The 23,157-nt window shown below is 46.1% G+C and overlaps 1 protein-coding gene across 6 annotated transcripts in view; it reads right to left on the reverse strand.

Annotated features, from left to right (window-relative positions):
* Positions 1-347: 347 nt before the first annotated feature.
* MAST2 (microtubule associated serine/threonine kinase 2) overlaps positions 348-23,157 on the reverse strand; it is a 177,284-nt gene continuing 154,474 nt past the window's right edge. For 5 of the 6 annotated variants that reach the window (XM_083157441.1, XM_083157439.1, XM_083157438.1 and 2 more), the window contains 15 exons: positions 17,675-17,883; positions 17,159-17,297; positions 16,643-16,775; positions 16,368-16,533; positions 13,293-13,394; positions 13,100-13,222; positions 12,175-12,284; positions 11,126-11,277; positions 10,398-10,690; positions 9,776-9,979; positions 9,350-9,576; positions 9,027-9,149; positions 7,441-7,577; positions 4,785-4,972; positions 348-3,961 (listed from right to left, as the gene is read on the reverse strand). In XM_083157441.1, coding sequence (XP_083013567.1) covers positions 2,136-3,961; positions 4,785-4,972; positions 7,441-7,577; positions 9,027-9,149; positions 9,350-9,576; positions 9,776-9,979; positions 10,398-10,690; positions 11,126-11,277; positions 12,175-12,284; positions 13,100-13,222; positions 13,293-13,394; positions 16,368-16,533; positions 16,643-16,775; positions 17,159-17,297; positions 17,675-17,883 — 4,132 coding nt within the window. In that variant the 3' untranslated portion in view covers positions 348-2,135. The remainder of the gene's footprint in view (positions 3,962-4,784; positions 4,973-7,440; positions 7,578-9,026; positions 9,150-9,349; positions 9,577-9,775; positions 9,980-10,397; positions 10,691-11,125; positions 11,278-12,174; positions 12,285-13,099; positions 13,223-13,292; positions 13,395-16,367; positions 16,534-16,642; positions 16,776-17,158; positions 17,298-17,674; positions 17,884-23,157) is intronic. The other variant, XM_083157440.1, reaches the window with a different exon arrangement.

The following is a 23,157-nucleotide window of genomic DNA, read 5'->3' on the forward strand; positions in this document are numbered from 1 at the left end:
CCAGGCAGAAGGAGTTGCTGGAGTTTATAGCTGTGGGCCAATCAGAATCTGGGGGCAGGGCTTCACAGGTACCAGGGGTTTGCTCCGTGTCCTGGCACCTTGAGGGAAAATTTAGAAACCGCCACCCCAAAAAAACCTATTTGTTTATTCTGCGTCATCGATGGAGAAAAAACATCTGATTCTCCCCTATCGATGGCAAAACTATTCAACGTCAGCCAAAACCATCGGTGATTATGAATCATCGATGGTCCTTGGCAAACCCTACAGAAAGTGTAGTAATGTCCGCTTACACTTTAATCCACCAAGCAGAAAATTCTCCCAGCAACTAGAGAAAGACGACAACAGACTGAGAGAAGCAAAAATCAGTTTATTGGATGCAGTGAGTGTAGGTTCCGCACCATTCCGCAGTCACACAACCACAAGTCCCAGCATCATCTACAGGATCAGATCTCAGACAAGTTCCTTCAGTTTAACATTCATGAAATAGTAACAACTTCTTTTGTATTTTTTTCCCCACAGAAAAGACCCCCCCCCCCCCCCCCTCCTCCTCCCAATTCTACCATTCAACTCCACAAATGTATCTGCACTCCTAGTGCTACATCCAACTAGCTCATGGAAAAAAATATATTTATATATATTTATATATGTAAATATGTAAAAAAAACAAAAAAACACAAGAACCTTCACGAGAGACACCACAGGAAACCCTGAGCGCTGCGCGGATCACAGCGCGCGGTAAACGTACACACTATTGCAGTAAACAGGTTTTCGTTGCTACTGTCGGAGGTTGGTTCAGGTCAGCCCTCCCGCCAATAGAGGGCGCTGTGCAGGTCATAATAGAGGGGTACTGTGCTTCTGATCGCCCTGCCCTCAGATGTTCCGGATGAAAATTCCACATATTTCTCAGGTCTTGAATTGCAGCCAATGGCAAGTAATAAATACTGATACAGGACAGGGACGATGATAACACCTGTATACAACCCACTGAAAGAGGGTTGATAAAATTGCCTCTAGCAGATGGCCTGTAACACTGTATGGAGAAGGGTATTTGACCCAATATAGTCTGGCATTAGGTGGTGGAAAACAGAAAGGGCTGCAGGATGGACGTAGACATCACCTCCAACAACTCTAACATTGCTCTATGCGGGTCGTTCTCTATGGTATCATGAATACAAAGCTGACAGCCAGTGACTCTATTCTACCCACACTGTCGTCTGTAAACCCAGAATAACACTTTACTAATAGTGTCTCACACTAGCTAGACAACTCTTTCTGCTTTCAGTCACCACAATCATCTTCTCTACTACAAATCAACTACATGAGCTATTTATACTTGTGCGACACTGTTCACCAGTAAAGTCTATAAAATTGTAAACATTGCAAAGTACCTTTCATTTTAAAATAAAATAAATTCTTAAAAAAAAAAAAAAAAACAGAACTGAGCTATTACACATTTTCACCAGAAGAGGGAGCACCTGGTTTTCAAAATGTTTTCACAGAGACCCTGACTATCCTCTGTGTATTAGCAAGAAATGATTTAAGGACTATCAACTACTTGAACCTGCTGGTCACATTGTATTTGATAGTATTGCTGGCCTCAGGAGAACTAGGCAGTAAAAGCAAATGATGTTGTTTATTGTGCCAACCGGACGTACTGGGTGTGAACTCCTGTTGATAGTCAGGAGACAAGACCATAATTGCCTTACAAGGCTAAGCAATGGGATATGTTGAATTTGAAATGGGGTGGGAAAAAAAGGAAACCAAAAATCTATAATGAAATATTCCAGAAAAAAAAAAATATTGCTCATAAAAGTGCGTAAGAAATATTGTTTCCTGACAAGAGTTGCTCTTTGCAAGAATTTTTAATGTGCGACTGTGAAGAATACTCCCCAATATTGAGGAGAACACCCTGTATCACTAGGACACTGCGTCCAGAAGCCCTCTCAGTGTCAGGGAGAGGTATCACTCCATAGACCCAAAAGTACAATCCCTCCCCTTCCAGCTGGCAGAGAAATGTCGAAGCAAAAATTCCAACATGAAACCAGAAAAACAAATCCCCAACGGTAATTTACATAGAGATGTACAGTTCTCATCCTAGTGGGTAGTGCAGTCCCGGCCCATATAACTGGGACGTGCTATGTATTTTTCAGTACGTGCGTATTCAATGGGGGACAGTCCTGGGGGCTATTCACAGTCTCTGTGCTTCTCTTCTCTTGAACCTCATTTCCCGCTTTCGGGGAACAGGAGTTCACGGCAGCGTCAGTGTGCATTGGCGTGACCTGTCTAGGATCCACCGCAGCAAAATCTAGTGAGAGCTCAGAGTTCTTGGCGACAGGTGTTAAGTCCCCATGCTGGGAAATAGCGGGCACAGTGCACTCATTGAGGGATGAGCAGGTCCTGAAGATCCCCTCTGCGCAAACTGATCTCAAGTTCTCATGCGCCGATTCCACCCGTGAAATGTTGGATCTCTTCTGCTTCGCACATTTTTCCCTGGTTTCCGACTGCTCACTGGATTCCCTGGTTCCGGGCACGAGAAGCTTCACCGGTCCCAAGACACTTTTGGCCACTTTGGTGACTTGAGAAGTCTCAGCAGCTTTGTCACTGAGCACCGAGGAGAAGGACAAAGTTCCTGTGTTGCCAGGATCTGAGTTATCATGGTTTAGTAAAGTGCATTGTGTTTCAGGTCTTTGCAGTCCGTGGTCGCTGACAGTAGACACGTACTGTACAACAGCATCGGGGCAGCGTACCGGGTTAGGTTCTGAAATGGCAACAAGAGACAGTGCTGACTGCGTTGGGGATCTCTCAGGAACATCAGCTTGAGTATATTTAGGCTCCGCTAGACTTTCTGGGATATAAGTGCCGCTGCTTGGTTGCTTCACATGGTCAGCTATAAGAATGACAACACCAGGTGGCACTTCAAAGCCTTGAGGACTATCCTCTTGGTTGCCTTCTTGGAGTGGTATAGGGGGTGCATCCTTGTTTTCATATGTTACATTTGCTTTGTGGTCTAGAGTTTTTGATTGAGCAGCTGATTCCAGGTACGTATCTGGGAGTGTTTTAGACTTACAGGTGGATAACTTGGGAGAAGGGGAGTCATGAGCCAGGAAACTCGGTCCTTTAGGTTCACTTCTACTTCTGAAGATGTGGGGCATGAAAGAGTCATCATCTGTTCTGCTCTTGTGATGAGCTTGGAAGGAGTCTTTCTCATCGCTGAAACCGGAACCAGAATCTTGGTCAGTGTGAAATGATGACCTATTCAGTCTTCTTCCATCCTGGCTGTCTTCTGACCCATCATCTGTTTCATCTTCTGAGGAATCCACTTCTCGTATAGCTTCCTGTTTCTGCAGAGACTCTCTTCTTTCCGCCCTGTCTTGCCGAATGGCCCCAAGCTTTCGAGAAGATGGTTTCTGCAGTGTTCCTTTTTCAACCTTTCCTCCGGTGCCTTCATTCATGGACTCTGGTAGACACTGCAGGCTTAAGTCTCTATGCATCAACTCTTTCTTGAAGTCTGAGTGGGAAATGTCCAGGCTGTGTTTACGAGAGGAAGCCAGCTTCTTCTCAGATGACAATGAGCCAGACAGCTTCTCGGCAGACTGGACCCTTTTCAGCAGCGGAGATCTGGGAGGCTCTGCACTCTTGGGCCGTGAAATCTGGCGGACGAGGGGCGGGGATGAATGCAGCTTAACAGGAAAGGAGTGCAGAAGGTTGCAGTTACCAAGACTATGTCCAGGTAACGGGGAGGGAGATCGCTGTGGGGAGGTGGACTGGGATGTGGGTGATGGGGTATGCGCCAGCGGGGACAGTGGTATATTGCCAGCTGATTTTCTCCTAGGAGACCGGTACTGCCGTTGAAGCTTTGGAGCCAGCCCATGTAGAGAACTAGGCCGGATATGTCCAGAGCTGGCTGGGGAGTTGGGAACACTGGAGCTCGGGGAACTGCTCTGAGATGAGTTTCCACCCACTGATGAGGAAAAGTAAAAACAAAAATGTGTTACATGGGCCATACCAGAACTCACAACAGCTACACACAGATGAGTATTGGGAAGATAAAGATTATACATTAATGATCTATATAAAGTGTGCCAGTGACCATTCATTTCCTGTTGGAACGGCTTTCTTGTCGGAAAGACTGCAGTTTCCGAATGAAATAGGTCGAAAGGGGTTTCCGACCTATTCAATAAGTTTATTTTCCGATAGGATTGAGTGCTCCGACCTGTCGGAAACCAGGTGGATTGGCGGAATATCTGCCAATCCACCTGCTTTTGATGGAGACGCGGCAAAATCAGACATATTTTGGCCCTGTTTCTGACAATCCCAATCAGACTTGACAAAATGTCAGATTGAGGCAGGGAGGATGGCGCCAGGTGAGCCCAGCCTCCTGCTGTGCCGCCGGGCTGGGAGAGAGCAGCTCACCTGGTGCTGTCCCACCCCACCTGGTGCTGTCCATCATGTTTAACTCTAAAAATACTAAATCAGTTGTTTTTCTATTATTAACAACCATTGGGCAAAATAGATGGATAAACCAAATAAAACAAGGATACCAAGTCAGGAGGCAATCTAACAGAGTTGTCCAGCAATTGCCTAGAGTAGACAGTATAAATCTGCCTAGAGTACAGTATAAAAAGCGGATAAACAGAAAATAACTCACTAACTGCAAACTTTTCTGTTTTAAAGGACATAAATATGGAGAAGGGACTAGTAAAACAAAAATCTTGGAAATAGTCCTTTTTAAAAAAAAGTAACTTGCAAAAGAGATGTACAGTAGTAGGACGTGCCGAACTTACCTGAGTGTGCGGAGTCTGGTGTAGACCTGCTGCTTTGGGTTGGAGAGCGAGGGGACAAGACGTGCGTCGGAGATCCCGGCACACTTTCTCCAGAGGAGAGGGAGCGGTTTAGGGAGGTCAGACTGCGGCTGGTGTGGAGCAGCGAAGATTGTTTTGTGATCTTCCGAAACAGAGATGACTTTTTCTTACTGAAGAAGAGAGTCACATTTCAGAGAAATTCCCATTGTTACCTTATACTAGTACAGCATTCTCTAGCAATGGAACTATAAATGCAACCTTTATATAGTCCAGGTAAACACAGTGCAATTCCAAAAATCTATATTTGCACCCAGCAACTTGCTCTTAGTTGCAGGTGCCTTATTCCATGTACTTTGAATGAGGGACCAGAAATATGAAGTGCAAACACAAAAAGCTGGGAACTCTGTAAAACGTTGTGGTAAAGGCAAAAGAAAATAGGGTACTTGTGTATTATAGCGGTGCCCATCGCATCGCATACCATAAGGCATGCGATATCGCGTGATATTGTACAATGTCATACAATATTAAAATTGTATGACATTGTATATGGCATACAATGCCATACAATGCGATGCAATTAAAAATTGTATAAGCACCCTAATGGGTGCTTACAATGTTAAATGCACCCCCACGCCACCCCCCCACTATAAACGTGAACCCGAAGCGTGGCGAGCGCAGCGAGCCCGTGAGTGGCGGGGGTACGCGTCCTCCGACCTTTTCATACCCCCACTATCCACATCGGCGTGGAGTTGAGAATAGAAAGTATGGCGAGCGCAGCGAGCCCGAAGCGTGGCGAGCGCAGCAAGCCCCGCGAGGGGACGTGGATACCTGTGAAGCCCGCGTGGGGACGTGATACCTGTGAAGGTATCCGCGTCCGCTCGCCACGCTTCGGGCTCGCCACACTTTCTATTCTCAACTCCACGCCGACGTGGATAGTGGGGGTATGAAAAGGTCGGAGGACGCGTACCGCCGCCCCACGCGGGCTCGCCACACTTTGGGTTCACGTTTATAGTGGGGGGGGGGGGGGTGCATTTAACATTGTTAGCACCCATTTGGGTGCTTAAACAATGTTTCATCGCATAGGGGGCAAAAATCGCATGGCGATAAAAACATCAAACTAATTATTATGACTTTAACAAGGGTAAAGCTGAAGTGTGCATGTTGGTGTTTTATATTGGAGCACCCATTAAAGCTTTAATGACAGAAAATAATAAAAAAAAAAAAAACCTTTTTTCATTTGAGTGGAGCTGCAAATGGATAAATACTTTCAGATTTAGTTATTTTATTATAGATTTAGTCATATGTGGAGTTTTACATTTGATCTTTTTAAATCGCATAAAGCTGTGAACACACGGTGCTATTTGGGCGCTGAGCGATTTTGGCTTAAAATCGCTAATGTACTGGCAATATTGCTCAGCAATATATTGCTCAGTGTATCGTTTTCATCAGTGACCAGCGATTTTGGCTGAAAACCGTTCAATGTCCTTTCGATTAGATTTTGACTATATAGTCAAAATCTCACCGTGTGTACACAGCAAGTCGTTTCTTTTGTACTGTACACGGCACCTTGCATATTTTTGCAGTTATTGCTATGTTTTAGTGTTTACACTTCATATTCAGGTGTCCGGCATTTAAGTGCCCACACACTACTGCGATGTATCCCTTGAGCCGCCTGGGACATATCGCATGTGATCCTTTCACACGCGATCCCGCGCCCCGCCACCAGGAGTGGGGCGAGCCGGAGGTACGACGTACAGCAGGTCCAACTTCCAGCTCTGGTCTGCTGTGCAGGGGATCGAGTGAAATCCTCCCAAATTGGACAAGTGTATAGGCACCTTAGATGGGAACAGCATTCCATGCTCCAGTATTTACGATTTTTTGATTCCTAATTCCCATGGTCCATCAGAGGTATCACTGAATGTAACAATGAATTACAAGGTTATGACATTGAAGCAGAAGGCAGTCTGGCCTTTTTGTAGCCTTAATGGACTATTTACTCAGATTTTTTTTATTATTATTATTATGGCCTTTTCATTATTTATAGTGTTCCCACTAGGCTGTTTTAGCGGGGCGCTGTGCCCTGCCCGATTTTTAAAGGGCAAAATGCGCCCTGCCCCTCTCGCAGCGCCCCACTAAAAAAGCCTCACGGGGAAGCCCAGCGTCGCCGTAGACCTTTGATGACGGTGGCGGCCGGGCACGCCCCTTTCATGACGGCGGCAGCCTGAGCACGCCCTTTTCATGACATCGGCGGCCTGGGACCGCCCCCAGCAGTGACGTCGGCAGGCCAGGTCTGCCCCCCCGGGGGCCCTGCCCACTGTCACTCCTAGAGTAAACACTAATTTTACACATAAGCACATTCATTTTTATGTGCGTTTATCTAACCAAATAATCCGCCGTGATATGAAGGGGACAGGGGTTAGATCAGGGGTGGCCAAATCAGTCCTCGAGATCTACCAAAAGGTCATGTTTTCTAGGCCACATGTGGAATGTGTCAGTTAGTAGAATACTAGTTTGATTGAGCAGCTCTCACCACTGTTTGGATCTGTGGAATGTGTCAGTTAGTGATGAATGCAGAGTTAGTAGTAATGACGACACTTTCTATTCTCAACTCCACGTCTCCTGTGTGTCCTTCGCTCACCTCTCCTGCCCATCCTTGCTCTTGGTCTTCTTGTTGCGACGAGCCATCTTAGACTTGTGGCTGGCTTTCCGCGCTGGCCCAACTTTGATTGAAGTGTTCTCAAAAGGAGTAGTGGAAATTGACACTTTGCCCCCGCTCTGTAAAACAGAACCCGATTTACTTGCATGGAAGTAGATGCTGATGGATGGAATGAGGGGGCAGATAAAAGGCTCTGATTCCCAATGCCATCACAGTATCACCCATTTTCAATATTTGAGAAAGAGCTCCAATGTCTCCTAGCTTCTGCCTCCCCTTAACTACTGCTGGCAAGGTTTCACCTTAAACCCTGTGGAAGTCGCTTTTAAAAAACCGCAATTGGCTGCGAAGGCCATGGAAACTTATTTACATTGATACAGTATAGTATATCAGATGTGGCATATGCAGGGTCACCTAGGTCTGATGGCTGCCCTAGACCCTCACCCTTTGTGTATTCTTAACCCTTTCTGGTGCAGAGTGGTACCTGATGCAGGTTTGTCACTGCAGTGGGAGCTCTTGAACGGCGGGGGTCTCTTACCTCCCAATACGCATACATGTTGGGGACAGACCAGACCATAGCAGATAATTATATATATTTAGCTTTTTCTACTAGAGTTAACTTTTGTGACTGGTCAGATTTATTTAATGTTGGTTCTAGTACTGTGAATATTCTATTGCTGAATCTACACATTGCCTTTTAGCAGGATGCAGTTGAACAAGATCCTGTTTAACTGGATGCAGCAGGCATTTGTATATACGGCCTCTTGAGTAAGACAGCTCCTGTTCAACTGCATCCTGCTAAAACGCAATGTGTAGATGCAGCCATAGATTTACATGTGCAGGCTCCTTCATGCCAAACAGGTCCCTTTAAAAGGGACATGTAAAAAGGGCAATGTTTAGACGCAGCCTAAAAGTCCCTACTGGTTCTGATCTTGTTTACATTCTTATGGTCCAATTGCCTTAAGTCTTGTCAAGGCTTGAACTTCAGATTGGCTGTGATTTTCTCAAGTTTTGTAAAGCACTTAAACCTTCTAACTGGTTGCAGCTGCTCTAACACTGTGACCCCTCTACAGGCCAGACTGGCAACATGTTGATTTAGCCTTGTGAAAGGGTTAACACTAAATGCACATTACTCTGGACTTGTCAGTGTTCTTATTGGCTACACTTGTAAACAGTCTAATGGACTAACTGGCTCTACATTGCTCTAATGTCTACTCCCATGGCATTTTGGATGGATACACACTAGACAACGTGGGTACCCAGTGACATTGCGGGTGATGGGACCAGGCATCAGTAAAATGCATAAACAATTGCCAATGCTGGCAGCTGTGGACTGACAGGGGTCAACACTGCTGTAGCCAGCAGCATGGCCCTTGCTAGCGAGGTCTTCCATCAACCCTGCACGCAAAGCTAACGGATGTAGTCGCTGATGCTGCGCAGGAGCACGCACAGTCAGCCACATAGCAGGTCCACACTCGACGATGTGCCCGATATCTTGGTCAGATACGCAGGACCGGTCACCTAGTGTGTACCCAGCTTCATTCTAGATGTTGATGAATGTATCTGCATACCTTCAGTATCAGTTGGACAACTTCTGTATGGACCAGACCGTGGACTGGTTCTCCATTTACATGAGTGATGAGGTCACCTTCTCGCAGACCGGCCTCATGGGCAGGACCGACCTCTTCCACATGCTATAAATGAAACACAACAAATGTCCGGGGAAGTTTAGAACCCTGATATAGAACGGTTAAAGCAACGCTTCATGCAAAAAGTTATGCCCATAAAAATAAAAGCTACTTGAATCTTGGTTTAAAACCGCTATATGTTACACATAGATGGCATGAAGGTCCCTTTGAATAACCTAGAGCGTGGTGAGAAGGAGTATACCCACCCAGACCATATGATGAACAGTGTAGATGTCGCTCTCCCCCATGTACACGCGGATGGCTCGCAGGGTGAAGCCGTATTTCTTCCCAGCGCGGTGTATGATGATTGGCGGCTTAAGGTGGGAGACAGCGGGAGAGAAATCCCTGCTCGGGGAGGAGTCTCGGGAGGAAGGGTTGGAGGACTGGGAATGTGGAGACATTGGGCTCGCGAGAGGAGAACAAATATGATGATCTGGAAGGAAAAAGAAACATTACTATTATAGTCCCTATCATAAAGTTCCAAAGAACATCTGGCTATGGGCCATGGGATCTCACGGAAAACACCCCTCTATAAAATGACACTCTGCAAACAGCGCCCTCCCGAGGTGAGGAGGAGCGGAAAATAAATCTGGGAGAATATACAATAGGGGAACAAACACTGGCTTCCATACCAGAGGGGATCATTAGAGAGAGGGCAGTGGCTGAGGCCGACTTGATCACTTTATTGATGGGCCTGGAGGCACGTTTTTCTCCCGAGTCCCCTGATAGCAGTCGGTGGCGGGCTCTCCTCACAGCCAAGTCGCTGATTGCATTTGGGGTGGTGAAGTCAGGGGTAATGTTGCTGCTCATATCGGAGGCATCGGCCGCGCTGCCGGCTGTAAATCACAGGGAACAGTGAGTGGAGGTTGTAAATCAACTCATCCTATTGAAGAATTTCATGGAATTCAATGATAATATACACATCCTTCACGCCTCCTCGTGGAGGTCAGTTTTCTAGGTTTTCAAAATGATTCAGGATGTCGTCAAATCCTTATAGAAGGAATCAGCATCTCGCTACCAGGCCTTTGGTGTGACGCCTGAGAACTGATGCTCAGCTAACTCCACGCCATTGTGCCGTTAGTGGTCGACGTAAAGACCAGACTGGCAGCATCAAATAGTGGGCAGCAGACATGGGATTGTCCCCGGCTCACGTTGTCCCTTCTGAGAATGAATGTTACTTCTAAATCATCAGTTTTAGGACTTTAAATAATGAAAGGAATGAAGGAAACAGGCTGCTAATACCGTGGTTATTACCTGTCAGTGTTGTGGAGCTGCTGATGTTGCTGATGGTTGACGATGGTGTAGTTGCAACCGAATCTTCGTCCAGTTTCAGTTCTCGCTCCACAGGCTGATGCAAAAGGGGAAGCCCGGACCCCTCTGAGGGGAACGAGGTTGGCGTTGATGCACTTCTGTGCCGAATCTCATCAGATGTGATGGCGAAGCGCGGCATGTCCACCAGGCCGGAGCAGCGTCTCCGCACGGTGAGGGGAGGGCTGGAATCGCTCTCGGTGTGCGAAGACTCGGAGGCGGAAAGGCGCTTGCGGAGGCTACAACAGAGAAGATGTGCAGATTGGAGACAGCACTATCCGCACTATAGATCAAGTGAGAAGGGTTCACTCGGTATCTGCAATTAATAATACTTTGCTTTCTTTGCAAAATAATTGTTTTACTAGGAGTGATTATAATATGTAACCCTATAATAAGAGTTTATAATTACAGCCATATGTTTTAGCAAATTAATCAACCTTGGCCTAAAAATTAAAGGAATGCAGCCTAAGCCTTATATGTGCACAACAGAAAATGCATACTCAAATACGTCTCTATGTCTTCTGCAATATACGTGGGAGGAGGTACTGACATACGGCAGATTATCTGGTAACTTATTAACTGGAAACCCTGAAATTGTTTACATTCTTGAATTAGTTAGTCACTAAAACGTTCTGAAAATCTTTCAACATTTTGCAATAAAAGCGGAAACTTACATTTCGGGGGATCCAATCACCCAGCCCCGGTCTCTGTGCTTCAGCCCCCCCAAGCCGTCTAACTTGTCGTCCTTCTCCTCGCTGAGACTACGCTTTGTTGGAGGCGGCACCCTCTCCTCCTGGATGGACAGACGCTCCATACTGCTGTATACCTGGGAGGTTAAGGAATGAGGGGGTTACATCCATGTGGTATCCGCTCGTATCGGTTACTCGGTGCAAAAATTGGATTGGATGCAAATCGTATGCAAATTGTGTGATCCGATTTGCATACAATTTGCATAAGATCCGATCCCAAACGTATTCAGATGAATGGATCTTATACAGATCCTACCTGCAGCAGGTAGGATCGGAATCGGATCCAACCAAACGATTTTGACCCAATCTGCATCCAATCGGTCTGAATTGGATCCAGATGGATGGGATTGGGCCCAAATCGTTTTGGTGTGTACCCAGCATTAGAATAAGGCTTCCTGTATTATGCAGCTCCGTAGAGATGGGAGATCTCACTTCGTGGAGTGAAAGAAACAAAGTTACCGCTATAGCAGAGGTTCTTAAATCCAGGCCTCATGTACCAACATTGCATGTTTTTTGGATGTCTTTGCTTATGCACGGCTGATTTCCCTAGAACTCCAGGGCTAGCGATACATCGCTCAGTGTATCGTTCAGTGACCTCACCGGCCCCTCGTCGTTCATGATATAGTCAAATTGAGCTTCAAGTACAGATGACAGAGGACATCGGTAACAATATTGAGGCTACAAACTAAGATATTTACAAAACGACATGGCCAAGAAAAGCCAAAATGTGCAATGTCGTTTGTAATATTGCTTAGTATGTATGGGGCTTTCCCCGATTTTGCTAGGAGAGTAATTATCCCACAGGCTTTCATAGCCAGAAATCCATGAATACCCGAGCGTTGGGTCCAAGAACTGCTCTACAGCACCAGTGGTGGAAACATTGGATCTCTATCTGGAGCACAGTGACCCCCCCCACTATGTAAATGTATGAAGGCTCTAATAGTTAAATGAAGCAGATGGTGCGATATTATTACCTTATTGAATCTGGGGGAACAGGAAGAGAACTGTCTGATCTCCACGCGATCTTCATCATTGGTATCATCCTCCTCCTCAGAGTCCATGTGCTGGTACCTTTCTGAGCGAGCTGTGTGATCAACCATATGTTGCAGTGTTATATGGGGACAGGTAACAAGCACGCATGTCCCTACTCACATGTCAGTGAACGCAGCAATCACCCCCATCACTGCCATCACGTCAGCGTGTAGGTTTACATCACGCTTTTCCTTGTCAACATGTCTGTGTATATACATGTATGCAATCACACACACACACACACACACACACACACACACACACACTTAGAGGGTGATTCTGGTTGATCTAGAGCATGGGTCCTCAAACTGCGGCCCTCCAGATGTTGTGAAACTACAAATCCCAGCATGCCTTGCCACAGTTTTGCTATAAGGTAGTGTTAAAATGGTGGCAAGGCATGCTGGGATTTGTAGTTTCACAACATCTGGAGGTGACTGCGCATGTAAAGCCCCCCCCCCTGTGAATGGCTTTGGCGATTTGCATTGGGCGGGCTGGGAATGCCCAGTTTTTTATGGGCGTTCCCATGGGTACGCTGGCGAGCGGCTGATGTCACAGGATGTCAGCCGCCCGCAATGTCCAGGCACACGCAAATAAAAGTCAGTTTCCACTGACTTCTATGTGCGAAGGCAGGATACATTATTCCATGGTTGGCGACCATCGCAGGATTTCTCCTGCAGCGGAGGCATGCGAGGGGATGCGTTTTCGTTACACACCCCCTCGCATGTCACCGGGGGGAATCGGCGGTGGCGCTCAGACCGGGCTCAGTAAGCTGCGATGTTCGTTGCACGCCTAGGGCAATGTATGATTTACAAATGGAAGAATCGTGAACAGTCTGCGATAATGAATAGTCCGCCACCATTTCCTTACTGTCAAAGTAACTGGTGTCATCTTCAGATTCCAGTTGGGGGATAAACTCTGCTTTCTGCCGAAGCAGCCCGTTCCAGTCCAGGTCCTTGAAGAATTGGTGCTGCTTGACCTCAAATGCTCCCCCTGTAAAAGAGGATGGGTCAGCGTACAGATCTGGCAGGTAGGGTTACAGGAGGACTGCTGGAGGACACACCTGTTCCCATACGCTCCAGGGGGTTTTGGCTGAGGAGATTGGAGATGAGATCCTGGGCATCGGCCGGCAGACAATCTTCCCCCTCTGGCCACGCAATCTCATCTGGTAGAAATCAGAAGAACCAAACTCAATGATGGGTAATCTAGGCAGACAATCGCATTCAGGGTCTACTACAGCCACATGTCAGACTGGAACCAGTGCATACAATACCAGTCAAAGTGATAGGCAACACCACAGCTGGTGGCTGCCAATCATAAACTAGGAGGCCAATTGGAACCATAACTTTGTCCTCCACCATACAACTGATCCAAAGGGTAACTGTTAAGCATACTTTAGTTGATTTAATACATTTTATATAAAATTATTGTATTATCAGTAAGAAACTTTTGGACTACGAGTGCCTTCAAAAAAAATGCTTATGATCTAGCATGCTCTGATTCAAGAAAGTTTGGAAACCACTGGTGTAGTGACCGGCAAGCGCTGGGACTGTGGTCCCAGTAGGATACTGGGGCAGCATGGATGGTGTAATGGTTAGCATTACTGCCTCACAGCACTGAGGTCATGGGATCGATTCCCACCATGGCCCTAACTGTGCAGACTTTGTATATTCTCCCCGTACTTGCGTGGGTTTCCTCCTGGTATTCCGGCTTCCTCCCACAATCCAAAAATATACTGGTAGGTCAATTGGCTCTCACCAAATTAACCTTAGAATGTGTGTGTGTGTACAGGGACTGATGTGAATGGTCAAATATTCTCTGTACAGCGCTGCGGAATATGTGTGCACTATATAAGAAATTGAATACAAACATGTTCATTCGTTTTCAAATTAAATGATCAGAAATATGTACCCATGGGCTTCCGTAGCCACGGTGGTTAATGTCAGACGTGGCTATTGGAGCAATGGTGCTAGGTCTGCTTACACTGTGCTCGGTATTACGCAAGCCGCAAGCATGCATTTACCAGAGACCATTTAATACTCATTAAAATATTGCTGTAGGTGGGAGGACCGTGTGATATTTCATCTCTGTAGTGACCGTGTCTATTCTGTGTCACCCGTTCTTATGTGAAAACGTATTCTGGCCACAGTATTTCCGCTGCATTTTGCACCCGCATCCCCCCCCCCCCCCTATTTTCAATGGGCTGAGTGATGTCTGATCATGCACTGACTATATCCAACAGACCATCCACCTCTCTGTTGGAGTCACAGACCTCAATCGCTATTCTCCGCAGGGTGATCATCTCATCCCATTCGGCGAGATCGCACTCTATAAAGCCTAACGGCGGGGGTCAGACAGAAGAGCGATCATTCTGCGCCCCCCCTCTGTGCTAATCAGAAAATATTTTCAGCTTTGCAGAAACCCAGGAACAGTTTGATGGTAAATGGCCGGCTCTATCCAGATTTCCCAGTTTAACCTGTTACCTTGGAACTAGCTGGGATTCACCCTTTAGAACCTTTATTAATTGAATGAAATTTAAAATAAGAATTGGAGAAGCAGAGAGAGCTTTTCCCGTATGTGCACCTTACTCGGCCCCTTGCTTCAGTCAACTAAGGGGCCGATTCAGGCTCATTTGGTAGGGTCAGTATTTGGTGTAGTTTCCGATGGTAGAAGGTCTGAGCATCTGTGAATACGTGGATGTGCAAACCACCTGTGCGGATGCCTTCAGAGAGTATAACGATTGCCAAAGTGTTCATACAGTGGGGGGAGGGAAGGGGGCGGGAGCAAGCAGTTTACGTAGATGACTGCTCGGGCGTGCGGCTGTCACGTGACGTCAGCGCTTGCTCCGAAATCGGACATCTCCAGCCATGAGAAAAGTCAGTTCAGACTGACTAACAGTATCTGCGAACGGGGGGAAAATATTTTGCGAGGGGACGTGTAAGTGTACAAAACCCCTCGCATGTAAATGCAGAGATTCACGCTGCATGCACGCAGCAGACTGAACAAGGCTGAATCAGGCGCATAAGGTGGTAAAGGGGATCACTAAGTACACTGATAACAGAGGAAAACAACTTGGCTACAAAAGGAACATCCTTGAAGAAGACCGCACAGCGGTTGAAACGCGTTGGACATTCGCATTCAGACACCCACCACTCACAAGTCTCCTCCCGGCTGGGAGTAGAGCCTGCACTAGGACGTAACTGAACGCGGCTGGGGTCACCCTGGCAACCAGGCGCCGGAAGTCGCGGACTACGTCATCACTGCAGAGCCGGGCACACAGCACAGCTCACACGCTGTCAGTGCTCCGGCTAGTTTGGACCCTCATACCCTGCACAGGTACAGACCAGCACAAACCCCCCCTCCCCGTGCTGCCATTCCTCTGTCCTCCCCTTCAGTGACCAAGAACCCACACCAGTGGGACCTGGACTCACACTTTATTATACTGTGTATCAGTGGTCGAAGTGGAAATTTTGAAGTGGGGGTATGGAAATTTTGAAGTGGGGGTATGGAAAAGTAAAGAGTGAATATAGTGCGCACCTTCGGACACCCCCCTGTCCATCAACGTCCCCTGCCAGACTGCCCCGTTGTACAGGGGTATTACAAAAGCACAATATGTGCTGCTGAGTGATCAGAGAGCATCCTGAGGGGGAAAAAAAACTTTTTTTTTTATCTTCAGATTAAAGTGGGGGTATGCCATACCCCCGTATACCGCCCCACTTCGACCACTGCTGTGTATTCAATAAAGCAACTGTGCTTTTACATTACCTTTCAGACCCATCATTACTATTGTCATTATTTGCATCACATCCTGGTATTGGTGCCATTTATCATTGATTTACACCACAAAGAGCAACCTTCTGTGCACCAACAGAAGCTTGTTAGGAGGTGAGCGCATTGTATACCCCATCTCTATTACTGCATTCTTGTGGGCTTGGACAGCTCAATACTTTGCAGCCCCTTCGCTCACAAAGTAACTGAGCGCGAGCTAACCCCCTGTACATACAAAAGGAACTATCAGTCACCTGCCGCTCAATGCTTACAATACAATCGCTTATAAATAACATGCACCAGATTTCGGTCATACAGTTCTAAGATGTCAGATAACATTGAGCAGGGCATGAAGAATTGTACCACTTACCAATAATCACCTGGCCAAACAGCTCCTCCGGGGTGTCTCCGAAGAACGGCACACAGCCCACTAAAAACTCATACAGAATGACGCCCATCGCCCACCAGTCCACAGGCTTCCCATAACCCTGTCTCAGGATCACCTCCGGAGCAATGTACTCTGGGGTACCACACACCTGGGGATAAAGGTTCACTGTAATTTAGGGGAGACACTCCCGACAATGGTTTCACCATCTCGTTACAAAATCACATATACCGTAAGCTGTAACATAACGCGCGACTCACTTGTTTATCCAGGAACTCTCTTGTGTCCTTCTCAATGTGACCCTCGTACAGATTTGTGGTCAGGCTCATCAGCCCGATCTTAGAGAGCCCAAAATCGGTCAGCTTTATGTGGCCCATGGATGTAATAAGGAGACTGGGGGAGTGACAAGGGGACAGAGTGAACACGAACAGTTACTGTAGAGAGCAAACTGCAATTGTAACAATGGGGCAGATGTATTAGGCCTGGCGAAGAGATAAAGTGGAAATAAAGTGGAAGGAGATAAACTCACCAGCCAATCAGCTCCCAACTCTCATATTTTAAACACAGCTGATTGGCTGGTGCTTTAGCTCCAGTTAATCTCTTCGCCAGGCTTAATACATCTGCCCTATATCCGGAACACAGAGTACTCCGGCAGGTAACCCAGCTAGAGGAGTGTTTAACCCCGCCTCTCATCCCAAGCAGGCAATGTCACTCTGTAACATATAAGGAATGTGCCATAATCATGCTGGAAGAAAAGAAGAATCATCTGTACATACTTGTCTGGTTTCAGATCTCGGTGGACAATCCCGTAATTATGGAGATATTCTAACGCCAGAACAGTTTCTGCAAAATACATCCTGGCCATATCCACAGGAAGAGCCCCAATATTCTTCAGGAGCGTGGCACAGTCACCGCCTGTGGCAGAAGAAATATCCCAGTGTTAATATGAGGACACCAGCTATTACCGAATACCTACTATGTCCACCATATCTCCTAGGAAACTGTGGATTGGACCTTTAAATTGCCGATATCTACAGTTATCGAAATGATTAACAGTTACATAATTCTTCTGCCCTGGGATTAACCCACTCCAATAATATGTACTAACATCTAATTTAGCTTTGTTCCTCCGAAAAGACCACATTCTCTGTGTCTCTGGGCTAGTAGACCTTTCCAGGGGCTGAGATCATGGCACCATCTCTCCAATCATCATGCGATGCATGTTCTAAGCTTATACTGGGGCTGTTCTAAGCTTATATTGAACACACAGATGGTATGACATTGGGACACACCTTCTACATATTCCATGACCATACACAGATGACGTTTGGTCTCGAACGAACAGAACATGCTGACCACAAAGGGGTTCTCCGCAAAGGTAAGGATGTCCCTCTCCACGAACGCCTGCTGGATCTGGTTCCTCAGGATTAAATTCTGCTTATTTATCTTCTTCATCGCAAATCTCTGCCGGGTTCCCTTGTGTCGTACCAAGTACACCGCTCTGGAGAGGAAACATGAGACATTAACACCCCATTCAGACGTCGCCATAATGGGAATATGGTCACCGTCCCGAATTCTTTTACACTGGGCCCTTAGTTGTGCTCTTGGGAGATTGGGTCTGTTTTTGTAAATCCCAGTCATGTCCAAACTATAGCCCTCCAGCTGTTGTGAAACTACAAGTCCCATCATGCCTTGTTTTGGTATTAGGGAATGATAAAATTGAGCAAAGGCATGCTGGGATGTGTAGTTTCACAACAGCTGGAGGGCCATAGTTTGGGCATTCCTGGTTAATGCTAATGCTTAATTATATTGCGCATGAAGAGGTAATAAATACATAACTATGGGGGTTATTCAGTGAAATCCCGCCCCGTGTACGTTTGTGAATAGCTTGCAAAAATCAGCCGCTAGATGCAAATCCATAGGAATCTCACTCGCCTTCGATTTATATCTCCACTGTGTGCAGTCTGTGTGTAACCCAGAACCTACTCTAGCTGTGAGACAGAAACAGGCTGATCGCGGGACTGAGCTGACGTCACAGACCCTGACCACAGACACTTCCAGAACACGGCCGGGTGACACCCACAAACGGTGTTTTCCTGCCAATCAACTGGCGGACAGTTCGCGATCAGAAAAGACGCTGGATTTTTTTTATTACCGATCCGTATGCACGCACAGTCATTCCATAAATGTCTGCCTTGCGAAATCGCAGGGCTGCAATCAGGTCAGAATAATCCCCTATGTAAAACCTGCTGACTGGTTACACACAGCATTACAAACAATATATCTATGTATGAGAACATATTTCTGGAAACACAGATGAGCCAGTAACATGAGGCTTCGGCATTTAATAACTGCACACAGGAGAAGTATCAGACTTATAAATAACACAATTGAGGAAAGGAAACAGAGGGGTAGATGTATGAAGCAGTGATAAGGGAGGAGAAGTGATAAAGTGCCTGGTACTTTATCACCGGCCAATCAGCTCCTAGCTGTATCTTTTTAAACCCAGCCTGTAACTTAACAGTCAGGAGCTGATTGGCCGGTGATAAAGTACCAGGCACTTTATCACTTCTCCTCCCTCATCAATGCTTCATACATCTACCCCAGAGTATGAACTGTGCTCACACGTATAATTGGACCTTTAACCAATATATATATATATATATATATATATATATATATATATATATATTTAAAATTGTTTGTGAGTTCTGTTGTGGGTAAAGTCTCTTGCACAATGGAATAGGCCCCTTATAACGCTTTCATATCGCAATTACACAAATAACAAAGACTGCGCCTAAATGAAGATACATTTAATAAGAATCAATACATGAATATAAATCAAAACATTATATTTTCTGCTAGGCCATGATAGACCGGAAAGAAACATTGTAATTATATTTTGTGTTAGGCTGTATGAGTGGCTGCATTACTGTATAACAGCCTCAGGGTGGCGCTGTCTTACTATAAAACCTCATAAATTATGAATGGAGATCGGTGCTCCTACAATGTGTGTGTTTCTAGATTTCATTGATATTTTTTAATGCAAGGTAGATTTTCCTCATGTTTATTTTTATATACGATGAGATCATTTGTTCGATTCTATGTTGAAAGTGAAACAATGAGTATTTTCAAATGGTGTCACAAATGGATATTTTTCAAAAAGAGGCACGAGACGATCTATATTAATGAAGACCATATGTCATTAGCCAGTACTGAAGTGAGACTTCAGATGCAGACCCTTATTTAGATCAACGACGGTCAGGTGCTATATGATAACATGACGCCAGAGGGCAGTATTCAATGAGAAAAATTCTCAGTGTTTTATGGAGAATTTGTGCTTTGTTCGCCTTGGACGGAGCATTTTGCTCTCCAAAAGCGAGCAACCCTATTCAATGTGAAATATTCTCCGTCTTTCTAAGTGATTTTCGCCGTCTCTCTCCGTGTACAAATTCTCCATCTTTTGATGGAGATCTGGAATGTGAACTTTTAAACTAAAGGGTTTTTTTTTTTAATTTTGGTGTCAAAAAATCAGTTTTTTTTTTTCTGTGAAGGGGCATGTTATTTTTATTCATGTGCTTATAGCACATGAATATATATTTAATAAAAAAAATTTTTTTTTTTACATTTTTTTTATTTACACAGTGCAGCCAGCAGGGGGCCGGAGCGCTCGAGCCGCTCATTAGATATTCATATATTCACTGCACCCGATCGTTAATATGCACGATCGGGTGCAGTGAATAATGGGTCCCCCGCTGGCTATGGGGGGGGGGGGGGCAGCCTGTGCTGCCTGGGTCCCGGGGAGCCCACCTCCCCTCCACATTCCTCTGGAGCAGCCAGGGAGACTTTAATCTCACTGGCTGCTTCCGTCCCCCGGCACCCTGAAAGCTCCCTGCAGCGGACGCTCGTCCGCTGCAGGGGTTAAGACTCGCCGAGAGTGGCGGCGAGCATCAGCCACATTGAATAGTGGATAAAGTGCCGTGACGGAAAATCTCCAAACATGGAGAATCTCCGCAAAAACACGGAGAGTGCATGGCGAGCGAAATAAAACGCTCTCCATGCACGGAGAATTTCCTCATTGAATACTGCCCAATGAAGGAACGAGACGCAATGACATCAACGTCACCACATGCCCTGAAAAGCGTGGTCAGATGTGACTAATAACAAACGATCTCCATAAAGAGACAGGGAGTTATTCAATCCTGGATCACGACTGTCGATCCGTCCCAACAACCGTGACCCTGACTCGTTTTTTTGGGGTTTTCGCCAGGCAGGATTCAATGTCCTGTCTGGTGATCGGCAAAAAGAGTGTGTGCAACGTAATCGTCCTTGGATTGTCGAGATTCGTCCGTGATCGTGACAATTCACGCTCGTTATCAACAAAACAGGCTCGTCAGATTTGAAAGTCGAGCCCGTTTTGTCCATCTGCCTCTTAGATGCTGTTGGTCAAGACAGCATTGAATAGGCGCCTGCCGTCGGGCGCCTATTCCACCTTCGGAAATAGTGGCGGGGATTGAATACCCTCCCTTGATCCACAAATGTCACTGGCATAATTACATGACCGATGAGTCAGCTGTGACCACGGACCAATAGCAAATGATTTCCATAAAAGAGGCCTTATCCGCAAATGCCATCGAAAACGAGGCGTGCAATGCGGAAATAGACAGGCCCCATTTACGAAGCAGCAATACCCGGCTTATTTAAAGCAATGACCGTGACTAGCATTATACATGCTCTCTGAGGAAGCCGCCGATTCGTGTTAAGGTGGAGAAACGCGTAAAATAAGAGAACTCTCCGGGTACCAGTACTTTGCCCACAAACCACCGGAGGCTGCCAATTCTTACGGATCGTTATTTCTGGCTGGATGGAGTGCTAACCGAGGCCAAGGAGCCGTCACATTGATACAACACTCAGTTGACCACCATCTTTTATTATTCAGCCTCACCATATTCTTCGTAAGAGACGTGGTAAATATAACAGCATTGTTTATTCACGAACCATCATGATGCCCTCTCAAAAGTAACCAAATGAGAGAACTTTCCTGCCTATGGGTAATTGCATGGTCTATTAACATCTACAAGACTATAGAGGCCTCATTTTAATATCCATTCTTTCATTTTCTGAAGTGAATGCATTCCTTTTAATTCCTTACAATAATTTCACAGTTTACAGTAATTTTGTGATTTTTTTTGTCTATGTACAAGTTTTAATTCTGTTAAATTAATGTTTCGATTTATATTCATTTATTGATTCATAGAAAATTTGTCTTTACTTTAGGGCAGTCTGTTATTTGTGTTGTTTTCCATGGGGTAAGAGGGGATACGGTCAATTGATCTAAAGCATTTGGTCGACAAATGTCGACATGTTTTTTATTTTATTTTTTACTGTTTTTGGAGCCGACATGTGCCGACAGGCGGTATTTTATGCCCTACCATCCACTAGAGCAGTGGTTCCTAACCCTGGTCCTTAAGTACCCCCAACAGTGCACATTTCCCAGTTCTCCACACAGAATCACAGGTGATATAATTAGCTCCACCTGTGGATCTTTTAAAATGTGCCTGAATAATCTGTGCACCTGCCGGGTGACCTGGAAAACGTGCACTGTTGGGGTTATTTGAGGACCAGGGTTGAGAACCTTTGCGCTAGGGCGTGGAGGAAGAATAAAATAGTGCGCAGAGAGCCATGTGAGGGGACGCGGTGCTACGTTTCATTGTCCACGTCGACACGACATGTGCCGACAGGCGGAATTTCATGCCTTACCATCCACTAGTGCGTCGATGGAGAATAAAATAGTGTGCCAAGTGTAGCGAGGCACCGTGCCCGAAGCATGGCGATCGTAGCGAGTTCAGTGCCCATGTTAACTGTGCCGACATTTGGCTGAAAAAGCACTGAAAAGACCATGTCGACCTTTTCACTATCGACCTTGCCCATGTTGACCTATTGCATGTGTCGACCTAACCCATATCTTTCGGTCTGTGCTGGTCAGAGCCTGCTTACATCTTGCAGGAGACCCTAAAGCAGTGGTGGCCAAACAGTCGATCGTGATGAAATGCCAATAATGTGCATGCAAACTTCTGGCTGAAGCCTCTCAGAGGCTTCAGCGTTCCCAGGTATGCAGTGCGGGGATTCGTGGATACTCGAGTGACGTCATAACGTCACCTGCGTACCTGTGCACTGCAACTGAGGAGCCTGTGTCACTGTGTGACAACCAGCAGGACTGCTCAGTAGTGGGAAGGATCGGTGTCGGGGATGCTTGGTGGCAGCGGGGAGGCTCAGCGGCAGAGGCACGTAAACTGCGCCCAAGCAACAGGGATCAATGAAAGTGGGGACATTCACTGAATGTGTGGGGGAAGGGGGTTCGGTTATATGCTGCTATGTGTAAACTTATACCAGTTGCTGCCTGTGATTAAGTTTTGTGCCCCCCCTTTAGAAGTGTGTGTGTGTGTATATATATATAATGTATATATACATATATACACACACACACACACACTTTTATTTAAGGGGGCACTAAACTCCATTAGAGGCAGCAACTGTGATGAACTGTGATGAACTTGTTAGCAGAAGTTTGTGGCATTCTGTGTGGCATAACGTGTATTTTGGCTCATCCCATGTGGCAAAATATTAATTTTTGGGGTGGAGTCCGCATTGTGGCAGCCCCCCTTCTCCAGAACGGTAAGAGCCGCCACTGCTGGTAGATCACCGGTAAGTAAGAGTACAAACAGCAGATCCTGGGTTACAAAAGTCCGGCCACCCCTGCCCTAAAGCAGGCATA

This window comes from Crinia signifera, chromosome 8 (assembly GCF_055691185.1).
Source record: "Crinia signifera chromosome 8, ASM5569118v1, whole genome shotgun sequence".
Classification (NCBI taxonomy): Eukaryota; Metazoa; Chordata; class Amphibia; order Anura; family Myobatrachidae; genus Crinia; species Crinia signifera.